The sequence below is a fragment of the Phoenix dactylifera genome, unplaced genomic scaffold (genome assembly GCF_009389715.1).
Source record: "Phoenix dactylifera cultivar Barhee BC4 unplaced genomic scaffold, palm_55x_up_171113_PBpolish2nd_filt_p 000051F, whole genome shotgun sequence".
NCBI lineage: Eukaryota > Viridiplantae > Streptophyta > Magnoliopsida > Arecales > Arecaceae > Phoenix > Phoenix dactylifera.
The window spans coordinates 2293230-2311162 of NW_024067670.1; the positions used below are offsets into that span (position 1 = coordinate 2293230).

Sequence of the window (17933 nt, forward strand, 5' to 3'; positions counted from 1 at the left end):
CTTGGCTGAGGGTCCACAATATCACCTAGCTAGAAGTTCCTCATTGATGTCGGCTGAGGCCACTCATATACCATCTGGCATGGGTCCACATAGATCCACATTGATAATCCATATGATCATCAACTTAAGGTTCCTCGTCAAAATTCAAGTGAGGCCACTAATATGCCACCTGGTTAAGGGTTCATTCATGTTCTTTCGTTATGATTTTTCTTTTATATTTCAAATTATTCCTACATTCTAGATGGATTATTTATTTGGAAGCTCCAATAGAAATAGATAGATGTAATGACGTTCCAATCATAACATACACTATTTCAAAACTAATGCTTACAAGATCCAAATAAGCAAGGAATGTGGAATCGTCCTTAACTGCCCGGTTCAGGGTGTGCCGAGCCATATTGATGGTGGATCGGGATAGTTCCGGTATTCAAAATGAGAAACCGACGAAGGAGGAGAGGGAGAAGGAAGGAGAGAAAGAGAGAGAGAGAGAGGGGAAGGAAGAGAGAGAGGGAGGGAGAGATGGAGGGTGGTGGATGACCGACGAAGGTCATCGGAGTGGCGTGGAGGGGCACGGAGGGGCGACGCCATTCGGACACTTGTTTCGCTCGAAATAGAGGTCCCGAACAGGGTCTTTTTTTATTTTGAAAATTTTAAGTTGTCGTTAACTTCCCTTTGCCACTCCACACCCCTCTATGGCCCTCCGCGGCCCTCCACCGGTCGTCAGTCACCCTCCATCTCCCTCCTTCCCCCCTTTCTCTTTTCGTTTTTTCTATTCTTTTTCTCCCCCGCTATCTCTGCCGTGTCGGGCTACACTTTGCCGGCCTCCGCCGGCCTTCTCCCTCTCTCCTTTCCTTCATCTCCCTCTCTTGCTCCCCATCTCCCCTCTTCTCTCTTTTCCATTTTTTGTTCTCCCTCTCCCCCACTCTCTCTGCTATGTTGGTACGAGCCCGACACGGAACGACACGGGGGCGTATCGAACTGTGCCGCCGGCCAACTGGTATGGCCCCAGTACCGGCACAACGATCCTTGCAAACAAAAATATGATTTCAAGTCGAGGGACAACCAAGTTCAAAACATCATTTTGAAAACTCAAGTGACTTCATGATTTTCAAGTAGAAACCATAAATGATATCGAAACTGGCAGAAGTCCAGATCTGTGTATAAAAATTGGCAAGGGCTTTGCAACTAGCAATGAGTCTCAAAACATCTTGAAAATTGATGCAAAAGACGTCATCGAAATTTTGAACCAAACTTTGAAAATGACTGTAATATTTACCACATGTAACTTCATATCAAATATAAACATTTTAAAAAGTCATGAAATTTTAGGTTGAGGTACATGAAGGAGATCCTTGTGATGAAAATTATAAATTTTTAGAAGGATTATCGGGTTTAGGATTCAAATTGGTACTTGAGCTCAAAAGTGACCACTAGTCTTAGTAATAATATGAGGCAATTCTTAGAAACTTAGATTCTAAAGCATGCAATTCAGAACGTCAAAACCATGTAGGGGTTTAAAACTGACCACATATTCAGCTTTCAGAACAATACTCATCAAGCAAGGTCTTAACCCAAAGGCATGGAGAAGGTTACTTACGTCTAATGCCAAAGAAATCAACAAGACCTAGCCCAAGCTCCCTTCTTCTTCTTCTTCTTCTTCTTCAAGCCAAAGCACACTTCCCTTTCTCCCCTTTAAGAAGCCCCCAAAGCCAAATCAGCCAAAGTAAAGAAGCCCCCAAAGCCAAAGTTACTTACCTCTATGGTCAAGTGGGTATTGCTAGTGACTCAAGATATAGTAATGAAGATAGACTGATTCGGAAAACTTGCTAAAAGGAACATGAATTAATTGCCTGCAATGTCCTTTAGCAAATGTACTTAAGACATTACATGTAAATAGGAAGTTACCCCTATTTGAATTCAATAAAAATACTTAAATATTTCAATTCTTCAAGAATAAAAAATTTGATTTTCAAACTTTAGTTCCAAATACTGATTTTTGGCTCTGTGCCAAAATTTCAACGTTCAAATGCTAAGGCATTTCACAAAAATTTAAGTTTCATAAATTCTTTTATACTTGAATGTTACTAAATCAAAAACGTCCATGTAGAGAAGTCTTAATTACCAAAGCACGTCATCTGAAATAATGCTTGATAACACTTAGCACCTCAATAAGTTGGTCATTTTTCATATTTTGTACACACGCATGTATATTTATATTTTCCTATGCATATCTGGTCATTACACATGCTCATGACTATAAGGTAGGGTGGGTTTCACTCAATTATACAAGTAGTCATAAATACTATATTGTAGAGATGAGGTGTGACATGCAGGATGTTCCAACACAACCTCAGCATGTTGCCTACCTTGAACTCATGCGACTTCATCTAAGCACACAAAAAGCATGCCTTCTTGCTACTTATTGAGGCGTCAAGGCACAAAAAGGGCATGCCTTTGTGATTGTGTGCAGTGCTTGTGTGTTGTGTTGTTTGATTGCAAGTATGTTGTCTGTCGAGTTCCATTATCATTGTTCATGACTTGTGTTGGATATTATGTGTTTATATTTCCATGACTGTCTGTACTTCGTACAGAAATTACTTCTTGTTTATTGATGTTGATTTGTGTTTTGTGTTTGTTTGTGTTATTATCCTCAAATATATTTTAAAACACAAATTCATTTTTTGCACAGATACATGCATATACATGCAGACATGTATTGATATTAATAGATATACAAATTTATACATTATGCACCCATAACTCACAACCATAGACACATTAATCCCTACATAAATATACATGCGTACACTTGTATGTACGAATGTATGTTTCTGCATTACATAGATACAGATTTCTAGTTAAAATAATGGCCCAGTTCTATGATGCAAACCATTTTGATATTCTAAAAATCTAGATAGCAAAACTTTGAGGTCTGGAACAACATATATCCTAATATTGGCATTGTGGTTTCTTTTGAATCTGTAGGATGCCAAAGGTAAGGAGATAGAGGATGTATTGATCCTCTCTGGGGACCATCTTTACCGTATGGACTATATGGACTTTGTTCAGGTAGGCACTGAATAATCAACATTTTCCATCAAGTTTTCATCACTATCAGATTACTGAACTCCAGTTTACCTCCAGAGTCACCGACAAAGTGGTGCTGATATTACTATTTCATGTCTTCCAATGGATGATAGGTAATTGATAGCATAATTATGGGTTTATTTTCTTTCTTTAACAACGACTAATAGATTCACTGATGTCATTCTGCCAAGTGCTGTACCAATATTATCTTTTTTGGGGATAATTTTTCTTCCTTGCAATGATACATATAAACTTTGCAAGGATTCATTTTTAACATGGCTGTTGTTATCTGCAAACAGAAACACAGGACCAAACTTTGTATAAAAATTCATTTTTATGTTCTGCATTTTGATAAAAATTTAGAATCATTAATGATAGTTTAATTTCTTTTCAAACAAGACAATCCTCAATGAACAACCTTTCCTTGAGAAGCGAAAAGGCTCAACTAATCATATATATCAGATTTTAAAGCTTACATACTGAGCCATTGCCCATTGGTCTGCTTAGAAGTTGATCTTGCAGCTATACATTATTTTTCACTTTCCAGTTTACAGTCCTCTCCCACTCCCCTCCACTCCTCCCCCCCCCCTCTTCTAATGAATATATCTATCAACAATTTCATATTCTTCTACTCTTTCATGACCATTCTGTTCACATAATATATACTTCTCTAGCTAATTGTGTAACATTTTCACTTTTCCACCTTTTAGATACTGGAGATTCTTGATTACTGCATTATGATGATGCATCCTAGGTCTTTACAAAGAGGTTTTGAGCAAAACTCAGTATTAGGACCTATGGAAATGTGAGCAACTTCCTGACCAAGTATACCTATTTCTGCTAAAACATGTATGACATTCATACTTTCATTAACACAAATTTTTCCACCCTTTTTGAAAATAACTACAACACCCAAGAATACTTCAATGTCTCTCTTCCTTCAAACTACAAAGTTCCCTAGTATTGCTAGGAATCGGTGCGAACCGTTTGCTGTGGGCAGCGCGCTCGCATGCAGGGCGGCACGCCAGCGTGCTATGTAGACCAGTTCGGCATCGGTCCGAACCAGTCCGGTAGGCGACCGGTATGCCTACCGGTGCTGGTCAGCATATCTTGATTTATACTGGATGTCCTCATAATCATGTTATACAGTATTTGAACCCTTAGCCCGACGAGGACATCAGGGCTTAAACGGAGGGAGTATGTGAGGATTCGTGCGGGCGTGTGCTTGGTCCCACATCGGTTATTTATTGGGTAGTTCTTGGATACTTATACAGGATCAAGGAACCCAAATAATACCTTCCGGCAAGCCTTTTTAGGTGAGTTCCTAAGTTAAGAATGGTATCAAAGCAAACTTGGCCCATAACCTATATGGACTAGAGGACACTGTAACAGGAATCCATTGGGGCTGACCACGGGCTGATCGTGGTGTTTGTGATTAGATTTGAATGGATTTGAATCTTTAGCTTGACGAGGACGTCAGGGCTTGAACAGGGGAGAGTATGTGAGGATCCGTGCAGGCGTGTGTTTAGTCCCATATCGGTTATTTGCTAGGTAGATCTTGGGTACTTATACAGGATCAAAGAATCTAAATAATACCTTCCGGCTAGCATCTTTGGGTGAGGTCTTGGGTTATTACAAATGGTATCAGAGCGGATCCGGCCCATAACCTATGTGGACTAGGAGACTGCAGCATGGATCCATTGGAGCTGACCACAGGCCGATCGTGGTGTTTGTGATTAGATTTGAATGAATTTGAACCCTTAGCCTGACGAGGACGTTTGGGCTTGAACGGGAAGAGTATGCGAGGATCCGTGCGAGCATGTGTTTAGTCCTATCGGCTATTCGCTGGGTAGATCTTGGGTACTTATACAGGATCAAAGAACCCAAATAATACTTTTTGGCTAGCCATTTTGGGTGAGGTCCTGGGTTGTTCCAAATGGTATCAGATCAAATCCGGCCCATAACCTACGTGGACTAGGAGACACTGTAGTACGGATCCATTGGGACTGACCACAGGCCGATCGTGGTGTTTATGATTAGATTTGAATGGATTTGAACCCTTAGTCGGACGAGGACGTCAGGGCTTAAATGGCGGAAATATGTGAGGACTCGTGCGTGTGTATTTAGTCCCACATTGGTTATTTGCTGGGTAGATCTTGCATACTTATATAGGATCAAGAAATCCAAATAGTACCTTCTGGCTGGCCATTTTAGGTGAGGTCTTGTGTTGTTACAAATGGTATCAGAGCAGATCCGATCCATAACCTATGTGGACTAGAGGATACTACAGCACGGATTCATTGGGGCTGACCACGAGCTGATCGTGGTGTTTGTGATTAGATTTGAATGGATTTGAACTTTTAGCCTGATGAGGACGTCAGGGCTTAAACGGGGGAGTATGTGAGGATCCGTGCGGGTATGTGTTTAGTCCCACATTGGTTATTCGTTGGGTAGCTCATGGGTACTTATACAAGAACAAGGAACCCAAATAATATCTTCCGGCAAGTCTTTTTAGGTGAGTTTCTGAGTTAAGACTGATATCAGTGCAGACCTGGTCCATAACCTATGTGGACTAGAGGATACTGTAACACGGATCTATTGGGGCTGACCATGGGCTGATCGTGGTGTTTGTGATTAGATTTGAATGGATTTGAATCTTTAGCTTGACACGAACGTCAGGGCTTGAACAGGGGAGAGTATGTAAGGATCCGTGCAGACGTGTTTAGTCTCGTATCGGTTATTTGTTAGGTAGATCTTGAGTACTTATACAGGATCAAAGAACCTAAATAATACCTTCCGGCTAACCTTTTTGGGTGAGGTCTTGGGTTGTTACAAATGGTATCAGAGCGGACCCGGCCCATAACCTATGTGGACTAAGAGACACTGCAGCATGGATCCATTAGGGCTGACCATAGGCCAATCATGGTGTTTGTGATTAGATTTGAATAGATTTAAACTCTTAGCCTGGTGAGAACGTTAGGGCTTGAACGGAAAGAGTATGCGAGGACCCGTGCGAGTGTGTGTTTAGTCATAGATCGGTTATTCGCTGGGTTGATCTTAGATACTTATACAGAATTAAGGCACCCAAATAATACTTTCTGGCTAGCTATTTTGGGTGAGGTCCTAGGTTGTTACATTAGTGATCTGGATATCTACGAGAGGCATCGCCACTCGACGAGATTTTAGATATCGATATGTCTGTTGTACTTTAGGTAAATATAATTGATTATATTATTTTATATTTCTCACTTTACTAGTTGATTTTAGGATATTTCATGTTGCTTGTAGTATGCAATATTTTACTAATTATTGTATATTTTGTATCACTTTAAAATAATATGATGCATCATTTAGGTTAAACCGAAATCATAGAAATATCAAAAAATGTCAAAAAATACAAATTATACTTAAAATAATTGAAAAAGTTGGAAAAAATGATTACCAATTAATCAAACTTGAAAAATCAGGAATCGACACGCCCAAGCATATTGTGTGTTGGTACGGTACCGGTTCGGATCCCGGTATTGGCTTCGGTGGAACTTGGTTTACATAGTCCTGTGGTATATCTTCTAGGATAAGTATGTTCATTTTGGTAGTGGCAATACCATGTGCACACATATATATGTTCTTTTTTTTTTGTTTACAACAGCTGTTTACACTACTCTAGCTTGAGTACAGCCAACAGAATTCAGAGACAAGAAATGACAAAGCAATGGAGAGGATAGCCCCTGGTGTGTCTCGAGGACCTCGTCGGAATGCTGCGCAGCAAAGGAGGCAACCCAGTTCGCAGCCCTGTTCTTCTCACGGTATGCATGTACTGCGTGAAAGGCCCTGCACTCGCCCGCCATCTCCAGATGTCGCGCAATAGAGGGTTGTCCCTGTTGGAAAACCGTGCATGCCGCAGAAAATTAAAACCGCAGCGGAAGACGCATGCACGGTCCGTTCATCGCATGAACGTATTTTAAAACCGTTCGTGGATAGATTAAGATTGAAACTTTAGAGGAAAAGATCTGATCTTCAGCTTGTGCGGGTAGATGTTTACTGCAATTTGATGATCGTGGTTATATTGAAAGGCTCGCTTGAAGCCGCGCACGTGTCCGACCTCTACAGGTATCCACACGAGGAAGAGGACTAATCTAAGCATTTGAATCTCTCCGGGGTGCTTGCTCCCTTGCAAAGATTACTTTTGATAGCTGAAACTCTCTTTTTAACAACCAACTCTTTGATTGCTCTCAAGAGGAAGATGAAGGAGAAAGAGGGAAGAAGAGGCCACGCCCCACTTCTTTTCTTTTTCCTTGCTTGCGGTGGAAGGAGGAAGAGGGAGAGAAGGAGGCCTTCAATACCAAAAACCAAGAACAAAGAGGGAGGCCGCCGGCCTCCCTTTTTGTTCCCTTTGCCCTAGGCGTGGCTCTTCCTAAAAACTAGGAAGAGCCCCATGCCATCAGCCCCCTTAATTAGATTTGGAGGGGCGCACGCCCCTCATTTCTTTTGGGCTCACGCATGCCCAAAACCAATTTAAGTAGGGGGTGCGGGTGATTTAATTTGGGTGCATTAATCCTCTTCTAAAGAGGATTAGGTGGTCACAAAGAGTCCTTATCCAATGAGGACTCTTAATCCTTATCCAAGGACTAATAAATCACATAGGACCACTCCTATCTATAAGGTTGATAGATTCGATGTAGGTGCACACCCTACTCCTACAGTGAACCTACTGCAGCCAATCTGCACCACAAGGATCTATAGGGCTAGAGACCATGTATATGTGGAGTCAAACTACAGCAACCTCACTGTGAGTAGCCGAAGCACCGTAGGTTAAAGGACCAGTCATACTACTGCCGAATCAAGTAAGTCACTGACGAGTGGATAGACATCCAAGTGACTTTTTGCTTTGATCATGCTCGGTACCTTTGTTCTCTAACAAACACCTACACTATCACTCCAGTGTTCCTACACTGTGGACTCGAGACTCGTCCATCCAAAAGGATAGTGATCTGTGCACTAATCTCATCGGATCAATCACCGTCCTCGTGATGATCCATCGATCAGGAGCATTTAGGAATTAATCACTAATGACATATGGCTCAAATTCTTAATTTTTGAGAATATATCACCATCTTATTAATTTCTTGGACGATTCATAGACACATACACAATATGAATGAAAAAGATGTTTATTATTATTAAATAATAATAAAGTCAAGTACAATACTATGTTCCAGAATTAATTATGTGTCAGCCAGATTAGCTTTTAGGGCATACATCTAACAATCTTCCACTTGCACTAAAGCCAATCAACCATATATCTAAGCCCCATCTTCTCAAGGTGGGCTTTAGTCTTCTACTGGCTAAGCTGCTTAGTGAATGGGTCCGCCACATTGTCCGTGGAGTCCTCTCTGCACCTCGACATATTTTTTTCGAGGTTGTTGCATATGAGGTGAAACCGCCGCTCTGTGTTTGGACTTTTGATAAGACCTAGGCTCCTTAGGAAGAGTTATGGCACCATTATTATTGCAGTAGAGTGTTATGGCATCTGACGACATTACATTTAACTCTACAATAAACTTCTTGAACCAGAAGGCTTCCTTTGCAGCTTCAGATGCGGCGATATACTTGGCTTCAATAGTAGAATCAGCAATGATCGGTTGTTTGGAACTCTTCCAATTTACGAACCACCATTGCACAAGAACATATATCCGATGTAGATTTTCTATCATCAATATCAGTCATAAAGTTTGAATCTATGTATCCTTCTACCTTTAACTCTGATCCTCCACCAAAGACCAAAAACATATCCTTAGTTCTTCTTAAGTATTTAAGAATGTCTTTCACAGCTATCTAGTGCTCCTTGCCTGGACTCGATTGATATCTGCTCGTGACACTCATAGCAAGGGCTATATCAGGTCGTGTACATAGCATGGCATACATGAGGCTCCCTATAGCCAAAGCATAAGGGATCTTGCTCATTCGATGAATCTCTTCAGATGTGATGGGGCACATCTTCTTGGAGAGATGTATCCTATGCCTAAGGGGTAGAAGTTTCCTTTTAGAGTTTTCCATGCTGAACCTTTTCAGCACCTCCTCAATGTACATTTTCTGTGATAGGCCTAGCATCCTCTTAGATCTATCTCTATAGACCTTAATCTCCAAAATATAGGATGCTTCCCCAAGGTCTTTCATAGAGAATTCATTAGTGACCGAAGTTAGCATGGGAATATCATTCCCAGTTAGGAGGATGTCATCCACGTACAATACGAGAAATATGACAGCACTCCTACTGACTTTCTTATAAACACATGGTTTCTCTTCGTTCTTGATGAAATGAAACGATTTGATCGCATCATTGAAACAAGTGTTCCAACTCTGAGATGCTTGCTTGAGTCTATAGATGGACTTTTGCTGTTTGCAGACCTTATGATCTCCATCACTAGAAGTGAAACCTAAAGGCTGCTCCATATAGATATCTTTCTCAAGATATCCATTTAGGAAAGCAGTTTTCACATCCATCTGCCAGATTTCATAATTATGATATGCTGCAATAGCAAACAATGTTTGGATGGACTTCAGCATGGCCACAGATGAAAAGGTTTTTTGATAGTCAATGTCTTCGCGCTGACTATAACCTTTCGCCACTAGCCGTGCCTTATAGGTCTCTACCTTTCCATCCGAACCTATCTTTCTTTTGTAGATCTATTTATAAACAATTGGTACTATACCTTCTAGTGGATCCACTAAGGTCCAAACTTGGTTGGAATGCATGAAGTCTATTTCTGACTTCATAGCTTCCTAGCCATTTCTCGGAATCAATGTCCAACATCGCCTCATTGTAGGTATTGGGATCCTGTATATGTTCGCTATCTCCCACGAAGAACATTTTCTCAGTATCCTCTGTAAGCATACCTAAGTATCTTTCAGAAGGATGGGAGATCCTACTGGATCTACGAGGTGGAGGAGGTATTACATATACTGGCTCAGTATGAACTGGTTCTATAGGTTTCATGATTCGTTGTTTTTCAGAGACTTTCTCTTCAAGCTCAATTTTTCTCCCACTGCCTCTATCATGGATAAATTATTTTTTCAAGAAGATAGCTTGTCGACTCACAAAAATATTGTGATTCTCTGGGACGTAAAATTTGTATCCTAATGACTCTTTAGGATATCCTATAAAACGAGCACTCATGGTCCTAGCTTCTAACTTGTCCGCCTGTAGTCTCTTGACGTGGGCCAGACATCTCCAAATCTTGAGATGACCAAGACTCGGCTTCTTACCATGCCATATCTCATACGATGTGGTAGGAACGGATTTAGAGGGAACTCTATTCAATAAGTAAATCGCAGAAACTAAGGCATCTCCCCAAAGAAACAAGGATAAATCAGTGAAGCTCATTATGGACCGGACCATATCCAATAGAGTCCGATTCTTCCTCTCCGACACCCCGTTGAGTTGAGATGTTGGAGGGGTCCATTGTGAGACTATGCCATTCTCCTTGAGATAGTCACGAAATTTTTCATTATGGTATTTTCCTCTTCGATCTGATCGAAGAGCTTTAAGAGGTTTTCCAGTTTGTTTTTCTACTTCATTTCTAAACTCTTTGAACTTTTCAAAAGCTTCAGATTTGTCTCATAAGATACACATACCCATATCGTGAAAAATCATTGGTAAAGGTAATGAAGTATGAATAACGACCCCTGGCTTGCACATCGAATGGGCCACGCACATCAGTGTGTACCAAAAAAAGTATCTCAGTGGTACTCTCCCCATGTCTTACAAATGATAATCTGGCCATTTTTTCTTGAAGGCAGGATTCACAAACTGGATATGACCGAGAAGCCCATCTTTCTTCAATTTGTTTATTTTGTCTTCTGCAATATGGCGAAGTCTGAGGTGCCACAAATACGTCTGGTTTATCTCATCTCTGGTTCTTTTGGATCCTATGGCACTCACTACTTGCTCAAATACATTCATAGATACATCCATATGTAAGTGATAAAGACTGTCAATCATAAAACCTCGTGCAACCAATTTATTTCTAAAATAAATGGAACAATAGTCTTTATTGAAAGTAAAAACATGATCATCCTGTGCTAAACATGAAACAAAAATCAAATTCTTGCTAGCAACAAGTACATAATAACAGTCTCTAAGTATCAAACTAAATCTAGACGGTAGTCACAAAGGATAGGTGCCCACAGCCACAGCAGCAACTCTTGCCCCGTTGCTAATCCGAAGGATTACTGCACCTACCATCAACCTTCTACTCTCCTTTAGACCCTGCGTAGTGCATAAGTGAGCATTAGAAGCAGAATCAATAACCCAACTGGAAGTAGAAGAAACCGTTAGATTAGTTTAAATAACGAGCAGGGCTAACATACCTTCCAAAGGTGTGTCTCCTTTTTCGTTCTTCAGACTCTTCAGATATAAAGGATAGTTTCTCTTCCAATGGCCGTCGTCGTTGCAGTGGAAATATTTTTCTTTGTCATCAGCCTTTTTCTTTTGAACTTTCTTCTTTGGCTTTTTCTCGTTCTTCTGCTTCACGGACTTCTTCGTCTTCCAAGTAGACTTTCTCTTAGAAGTAGAAGCCAACTTTGCAGCGAGAACAATGCCCCTTGAACCTTTCAAGGCCCCTTTAGCAGTTACGAACATATTTAACAATTCGGTCTTGGTGCAATCAATTTTTTTCATATGGTAGTTTACAATAAACTGCCCAAATGAATCTGAAAGGGATTGCAGGATCAAATCCACTTGCAGCTCCTTATGCATGGTCATGCCGAGCTTCTCAAGCTCCTATAGATCCTTGATCATAGTCAAATAGTGATCATGGACAGACTGCCCTTCGCGCATCTTTGTTTTGAAGAGCCTTTTAGATACTTCAAAACGTGTTGTGCGACTTTGCTCACCATACAACTTTTGCAGGTGAGTCAATATGCCCCTGGCAATTTTCATATTCTCATGCTGGCATTGGAGATCATTGGACATAGATGCCATAATGTAGCACCTGACCCTGATGTCATCATCCGTCCACTTATTATGTGTAGCACGTTGATTAGTAGTCGGACAGGCTGGTAATGAGGAGATATCATTGTCGAGTACATGATCTATTTTTTCGCAACTCAAAACAATTTTCAAGTTTCTTAGCCAATCTTTATAATTGGTTCTAGTCAGACAGTTGGTCTCGAGAATTCGGGTCAAAGGGTTAGAAGCTGACATTGTGATCTGTAGAGAGTAAAGATTATAGTTAGATTTTGTACTTGGACTTAATTTGTTTTAGGGTCTTTTAAAACAAATACACCTCTCACCAAGGTCTGCTGAACCGACCTGTACCGGTCGGTTCAGCCCGTACCGGACCGGTGCCCACTGGCACCGGTCCGGTACAGGGGTATAAAACGGTTCCGACCCAAACTGGGTCGGAATCGATTGGTTCTGTACCTGGACCGGTGCGAACCGGCCCGGTTCGCGCCGGTACAAGCCGGTACCGGTGCGAACCGGCCCGGTACAGGCTGGTACCGGTGCGAACCGGCCCGGTTCGCACCGGTCTAAGCCACACTTTCCCCGCGCAGGGGTGCGCGGGGAAGAGCGCCCACGCGGCTGGAGCCCGCGTGGGCCTCTTAATGCCACAGAGTGGCATTTAAAGCCACTGTGGCATTTGTTTTTTTTTTTTTTGAAAAACGCGCGCGGACGCGCGAGCGGAGAACGCGCGCCCGCACGCGATTCCCCGCGTAGGAATCGCGCCCGCGCGCGATTCCCTGCGGGGCACTGTGCCCACGCGGGCTGGCAGCCCGCGTGGGGGCATTAAATGCCACTCTTTGATGCGTTTTTTTTTAATTGGGAAACGCGCGCGAGCGGAGCGCGCGCCCGCGCGCGTTTTCCCGCGTAGGAAACGCGCCCGCGCGCGTTTCCCCGCGTAGGAAACGCGCCCGCGCGCGATTCCCAGCAGGGAATCGCGCCCGAGCGCGGTTCCTCGCGCGGGGCACCGTGCCCACGCGGGCTGGCAGCCCGCGTGGGGGCATTAAATGCCACAGAGTGGCATTAAATGCCACTCTGTGGCATTTGAAGCGTCCACGCGCGTCCCAGACGCGCGCAGACGCGTTTTGTTGTTTTTTTTTTTAATTTCCGCGCGCGCGTCCGCGCGCGCGGCTCCGGTTCGGTACCGGTTCCAATTCGGTACCGAACCGGAACCGTACCGGTGCCGGTGCTCACCGGTACGCCGGTACAATCGGTTCTGCAGACCCTGCCTCTCACTATTTCCTCGAATCTCTCATACTCCTTAGGTAGAGAAACGAAAACCCTTCGCGACTAGAGTTTCAAGTGGGTACTGCGGTCCCATCGATTTACATGCGACCTCATCTCACAGTTATTGGCGACATAAAATGATGAGTGTACAACTCTTGTACAATGCTTCTCAAGCAAGTTGCAGCACTATCCAGTCTCTAAGTCATGAAGGCCTCACCTAATAGTTGTTGGTTCCATTCCTTAGTTAAGTCAGATTCACCGTATAACCGCAGAAGCAAAGCCGTCATTGGGTCCCTCACCTAACACTAATTGGGCCCAACCCTATCTTTACCCCGCAACATCTCATGCTAATAGAGTGGTCCCACCCTCCGATGCAACTGACCACTGTGACCAGCCGAGACAAGTCAACATCGGAAAGACGTTAGCAGCTCTACTACGGTGGAAGACCGCTGGACTTAATATATATCCGAGGAGATTTTATTTAGGTCTCTATCATCATTTTAATTATTTACATCTCATGCAAATAATAATCTATCCGCTAAACATAAACGTAAAAGTAACTGGTGATGATCATGGATCCAGGATGAGGGTCATAGTACAAGCACATGCATGTCAATTGGTTAGATCGTCTTCAACTCTTGATTCGATCTGGAGCACCTTTGATCCAATCATGATCAACTCCTTGATCTATCTCCAATTAACTCTTGATCTTGATCCGCGCAATTCGTGCTTGTGGAGGCATGCATCGATCAACCATTGACGTGCAAACACATCATAGATTACAACCCAGAAAACTATGCTAATTAAAACAATAGTTACATTCCCTTTTTGATGAGACTCGCAGGTTTCTGAATACATCAATATAAGATGCTTGCAGGCATCTGAATTTCTGAATTACATGTCATCACATAACATCACAGAACATTGCAGAACATTTCAACACATAAGGGGTCCATCCATGATCATCACCACATGCATCTCATGCATGAATAAAATTACAGATTTGAATATTTAACTGATTATGTCATCATATGATTCGCTGATCTTGCAAGACATGATTCTGCAAGACATGATTCTATTTACTTGTAATCTCATTAACGCAGCAATAGAATCATTAATCTATATGCAGAAAAATCAACATGCAGAAAAATCAGCAAGCAGAAAAATCAGCAAGCAGAAAAATCAACAAACTGAAAAATCTGCATTCAGAAAAATTTAGCAAGCATAATCTTTAAATTTTCAGATCTATCATACTTTTAATCATTAATCTTAATCTTAATCTACGCAAACATGGCTCTGATACCACTGTTGGTAAACCGTGCATGCCGCAGAAAATTAAAACCGCAGCGGAATACGCATGCACGGTCCGTTCATCGCATGAATATATCTTAAAACCGTTCATGGATAGATTAAGATTAAAACTTTAAAGGAAAAGAGCTGATCTTCACCTTGTGCGGGTAGATGTTTACTGTAATTTGATGATCGTGGTTATATGGAAAAGCTCGCTTGAAGCTGCACACGTATCCGGCCTCTACAGGTATCGACACAAGGAAGAGGACCAATCCAAGCGGTTGATTCTCCCTAGGGTGCTAGCTCCCTTGCAGAGATTACTTTTGATGGCTGAAACTCTCTCTTGAACAACCAGCTCTTTGATTGCTCTTAAGAGGAAGATGAAGGAGAAAGAGGGAAGAAGAGGCCACGCCCCACTTCTTTTCTTTTTCCTTGCTTGCGGTGGAAGGAGGAAGAGGGAGAGAAGGAGGCCGCCAACACCAAAAACCAAGAACAAAGAGAGAGGCCTCCAGCCTCCTTTTTATTCCCTTTGCCCTAGGCGTGGCTCTTCCTAAAAACTAGGAAGAGCCCCACGCCATCAGCCCCCTTAATCAGATTAGGAGGGGCGCACGCCCCTCCTTTCTTTTGGGCTCACGCACGCCCCAAACCAATTTAAGTAGGGGCGTGCGGCTGATTTAATTTGGGTGCATTAATCCTCTTCTAAAGAGGATTAGGTGGCTACAAAGAGTCCTTATCCAATGAGGACTCTTAATCCTTATCCGTTAGATCAAATTAATTAGGACTATTGGAGTCCTACTCCAAGTAGGACTCATATAATTTTTAGTTCTAATCCAATTAGGACTTTAGGAGTCCTACTCCAAGTAAGACTCTAATAATTCGCAGTCCTAATCTAATTAGGACTCTAGGAGTCGTACTCCAAGTAGGACTCTTAAACCTTATGTAATAAGATCAAGCTCAATTTAATTAAGTCCAATTGATTCAATCAAATTGCAATCCAATTGCAATTATTCCTTCTTCAACTCACTAACTCTTAATGGGTTAAACCAACTATCAATCAAATTGATAATCAAGATCTATTATGATCCAGATCACAATCCAACTATCGTATTGGTCAAAACCTCTAATGTGTGTGACCTTATAGTTTCTATTCTGTCTGGTAGTGAGATATATTGTAATCTTTATCACAATATTATTGAAAACTCCTTTCAATGGGTTAGAACAATTCTAACTCATCTCACCAGGGATCATTGACCATCAAGATAATCCCTGTGAGTCTCACTATCCACCAGTGACACCTAGCAGCATGTAGTGGCAACCCAGCAGAATTGAATAGATGAACCTCTAGGTGCAGTTATCATATGATACAGTCCTTCTATCGTGGATCCCTACAAGACGGAGGTCATGGGTAACTCGTCAAACTCCATCGCCTGTCATATGTCAAGATTTATTCGATTTAAGTTCGAGAGTGAAAAACTCCTTTTCCACTGTACATACTACTCCGGCCGAGGTCTTACGAACTCAGTCTCATAAATCACATAGGACAACTCCTTATCTACCAAAGTCGATAGATTCCATATAGGTGCACATCCTACTTCTACAGTGAACCTACTGCAGCCAATCTGCATCACAAGGATCCATATGGCTAGAGACCATGTAAATGTGCAGTTAAACTACAGCAACCTCACTGTGAGTAGCCGAAGCACCACAGGTCAAAGGACCAGTCATACTACTGCCGCATCAAGTAAGTCACTGACGAGTGGATAGCTATCCAAGTGACTTCTTGCTTTAGTCACGCTCGGTACCGTTGTTCTCTAACAAGCATTTGCACTATCACTCCAGTGTCCCTACACTGTGGACTCGAGACTCGTCCATCCAAAAGGATAGTAATCTGTGCACTAATCTCATCGGATCAATCACCGTCCTTGTGATGATCCATCGATCAGAAGCATTTAGGAATTAATCACCAATGACACATGGTTCAAATTCTCAACTTTTGAGAATATGTCGTCATCTTATTAATTTCTTAGATGATTCATAGACATATACACAATATGAATGAAAAAGATGTCCATTATTATTTAATAATAATAAAGTCAAGTATAATACTATGTTTCAGAATTAATTACGTGTCAGCCAGATTGGCTTCTAGGGCATAAATCTAACAGTCTCCCCTCCTCGGCTTTCCCAGACAAATCTAGTTGATCACTGTGGTTGAGTCTCCCTTAAACAGGATGCGCTCGACCCCTAACACCCGTCTCGCATAGGTAATGCCCTCCTATGCTACCCTAAGCTCCGCTCCAATGGCCGTCAGTCCGGCTACGTGTTGCCCCCAAGTCGCAATCAGCCTCGAATTATTACTCCTTATCACAAACCCCACACCTACACCGTCCACGCCACCGTACACACTTTCGTCGAAATTCACCTTCAGATGGCCAGGGGGTGGGGGCTCCCACGAGACAAGAATAATCTTGAATGCTGTAGCAGCAGAAGGGGGGTCCGAGATGTCTCTGGCCATCCTAGATGATGTTGTCGTGATAACCCTGATGATCTCGGCTGCCTGAAGAAGGGCTCTCTCCACCACACTCCCCAAGGGCACCTGTACATCCTCAAATACCTAGGCGTTCCTGTTCAACAATCTATGGTACGCCAAGTAGGCGCCAATAATCCCCCACTCAATCCTCCTCGGGTTTCGCATGGCCTCCCTCATCTGACGGAGGAGGTCGTCGACGGAACAACCAACTCGAGGTAAGAAAAAAAAGGCCCTCCATATCTGTACTGCCCTCGGGCACTCTAGTAGGATGTGGCTGATAGTCTCCTCAATGTTGGGACACCTGGCACAGCAAGGAGAGATCCTGATGCCCCTCCTGGCCAGCATGCTTCTCGTCGGAAGGCATCCCCAGGCTACCTTCCATAGGAATAAGGCCACCCAAGGATGGATCCACGATCTCCAGATCCATCTGCCCTCAAATGTCGATCCATGCCAACTCCTAACATCCCCTGAATGTCTCGGGCACACACCTTGGGCCTCCTAGTGGCCGCCCACACCGACCTGTCTGGCGCTGCCCCTAGAGGTAGTGGAATCGCCAGGATACTCTCCTTTAGCTGCTCCTCAAAGGTTTTCCTGATCAGTGCCTCATTCCATCTGCTCTCCCTTGTAACCATCGAATCCCGAACTCGACTCCTCTCCAATCTAGTAGAGTCCATCAAAGTCAGCATACAGCCGAGCGGCTGCTCTATCACCCAGTTGTCCCCTAGTACATCTATGGACCGCCCATCACCAACCGCCCATTTGATCTCTACAAGTACCCGGGGAGCATTAGGCATATTT

At 42.8% G+C, this 17933-nt stretch overlaps 1 protein-coding gene across 3 annotated transcripts in view; it reads left to right on the forward strand.

The window, feature by feature from the left end:
- LOC103696273 (glucose-1-phosphate adenylyltransferase large subunit 3, chloroplastic/amyloplastic) overlaps positions 1–17933 on the forward strand; it is a 121348-nt gene that overhangs the window by 54346 nt on the left and 49069 nt on the right. For all 3 annotated transcript variants that reach the window (XR_005507013.1, XM_039116106.1, XM_039116107.1), the window contains 2 exons: positions 2986–3069; positions 3145–3200. Coding sequence is in view for 2 of the 3 variants with exons in the window: in XM_039116106.1 (XP_038972034.1) it covers positions 2986–3069; positions 3145–3200 (140 nt within the window). In the remaining variant the exon portion in view is untranslated. The remainder of the gene's footprint in view (positions 1–2985; positions 3070–3144; positions 3201–17933) is intronic.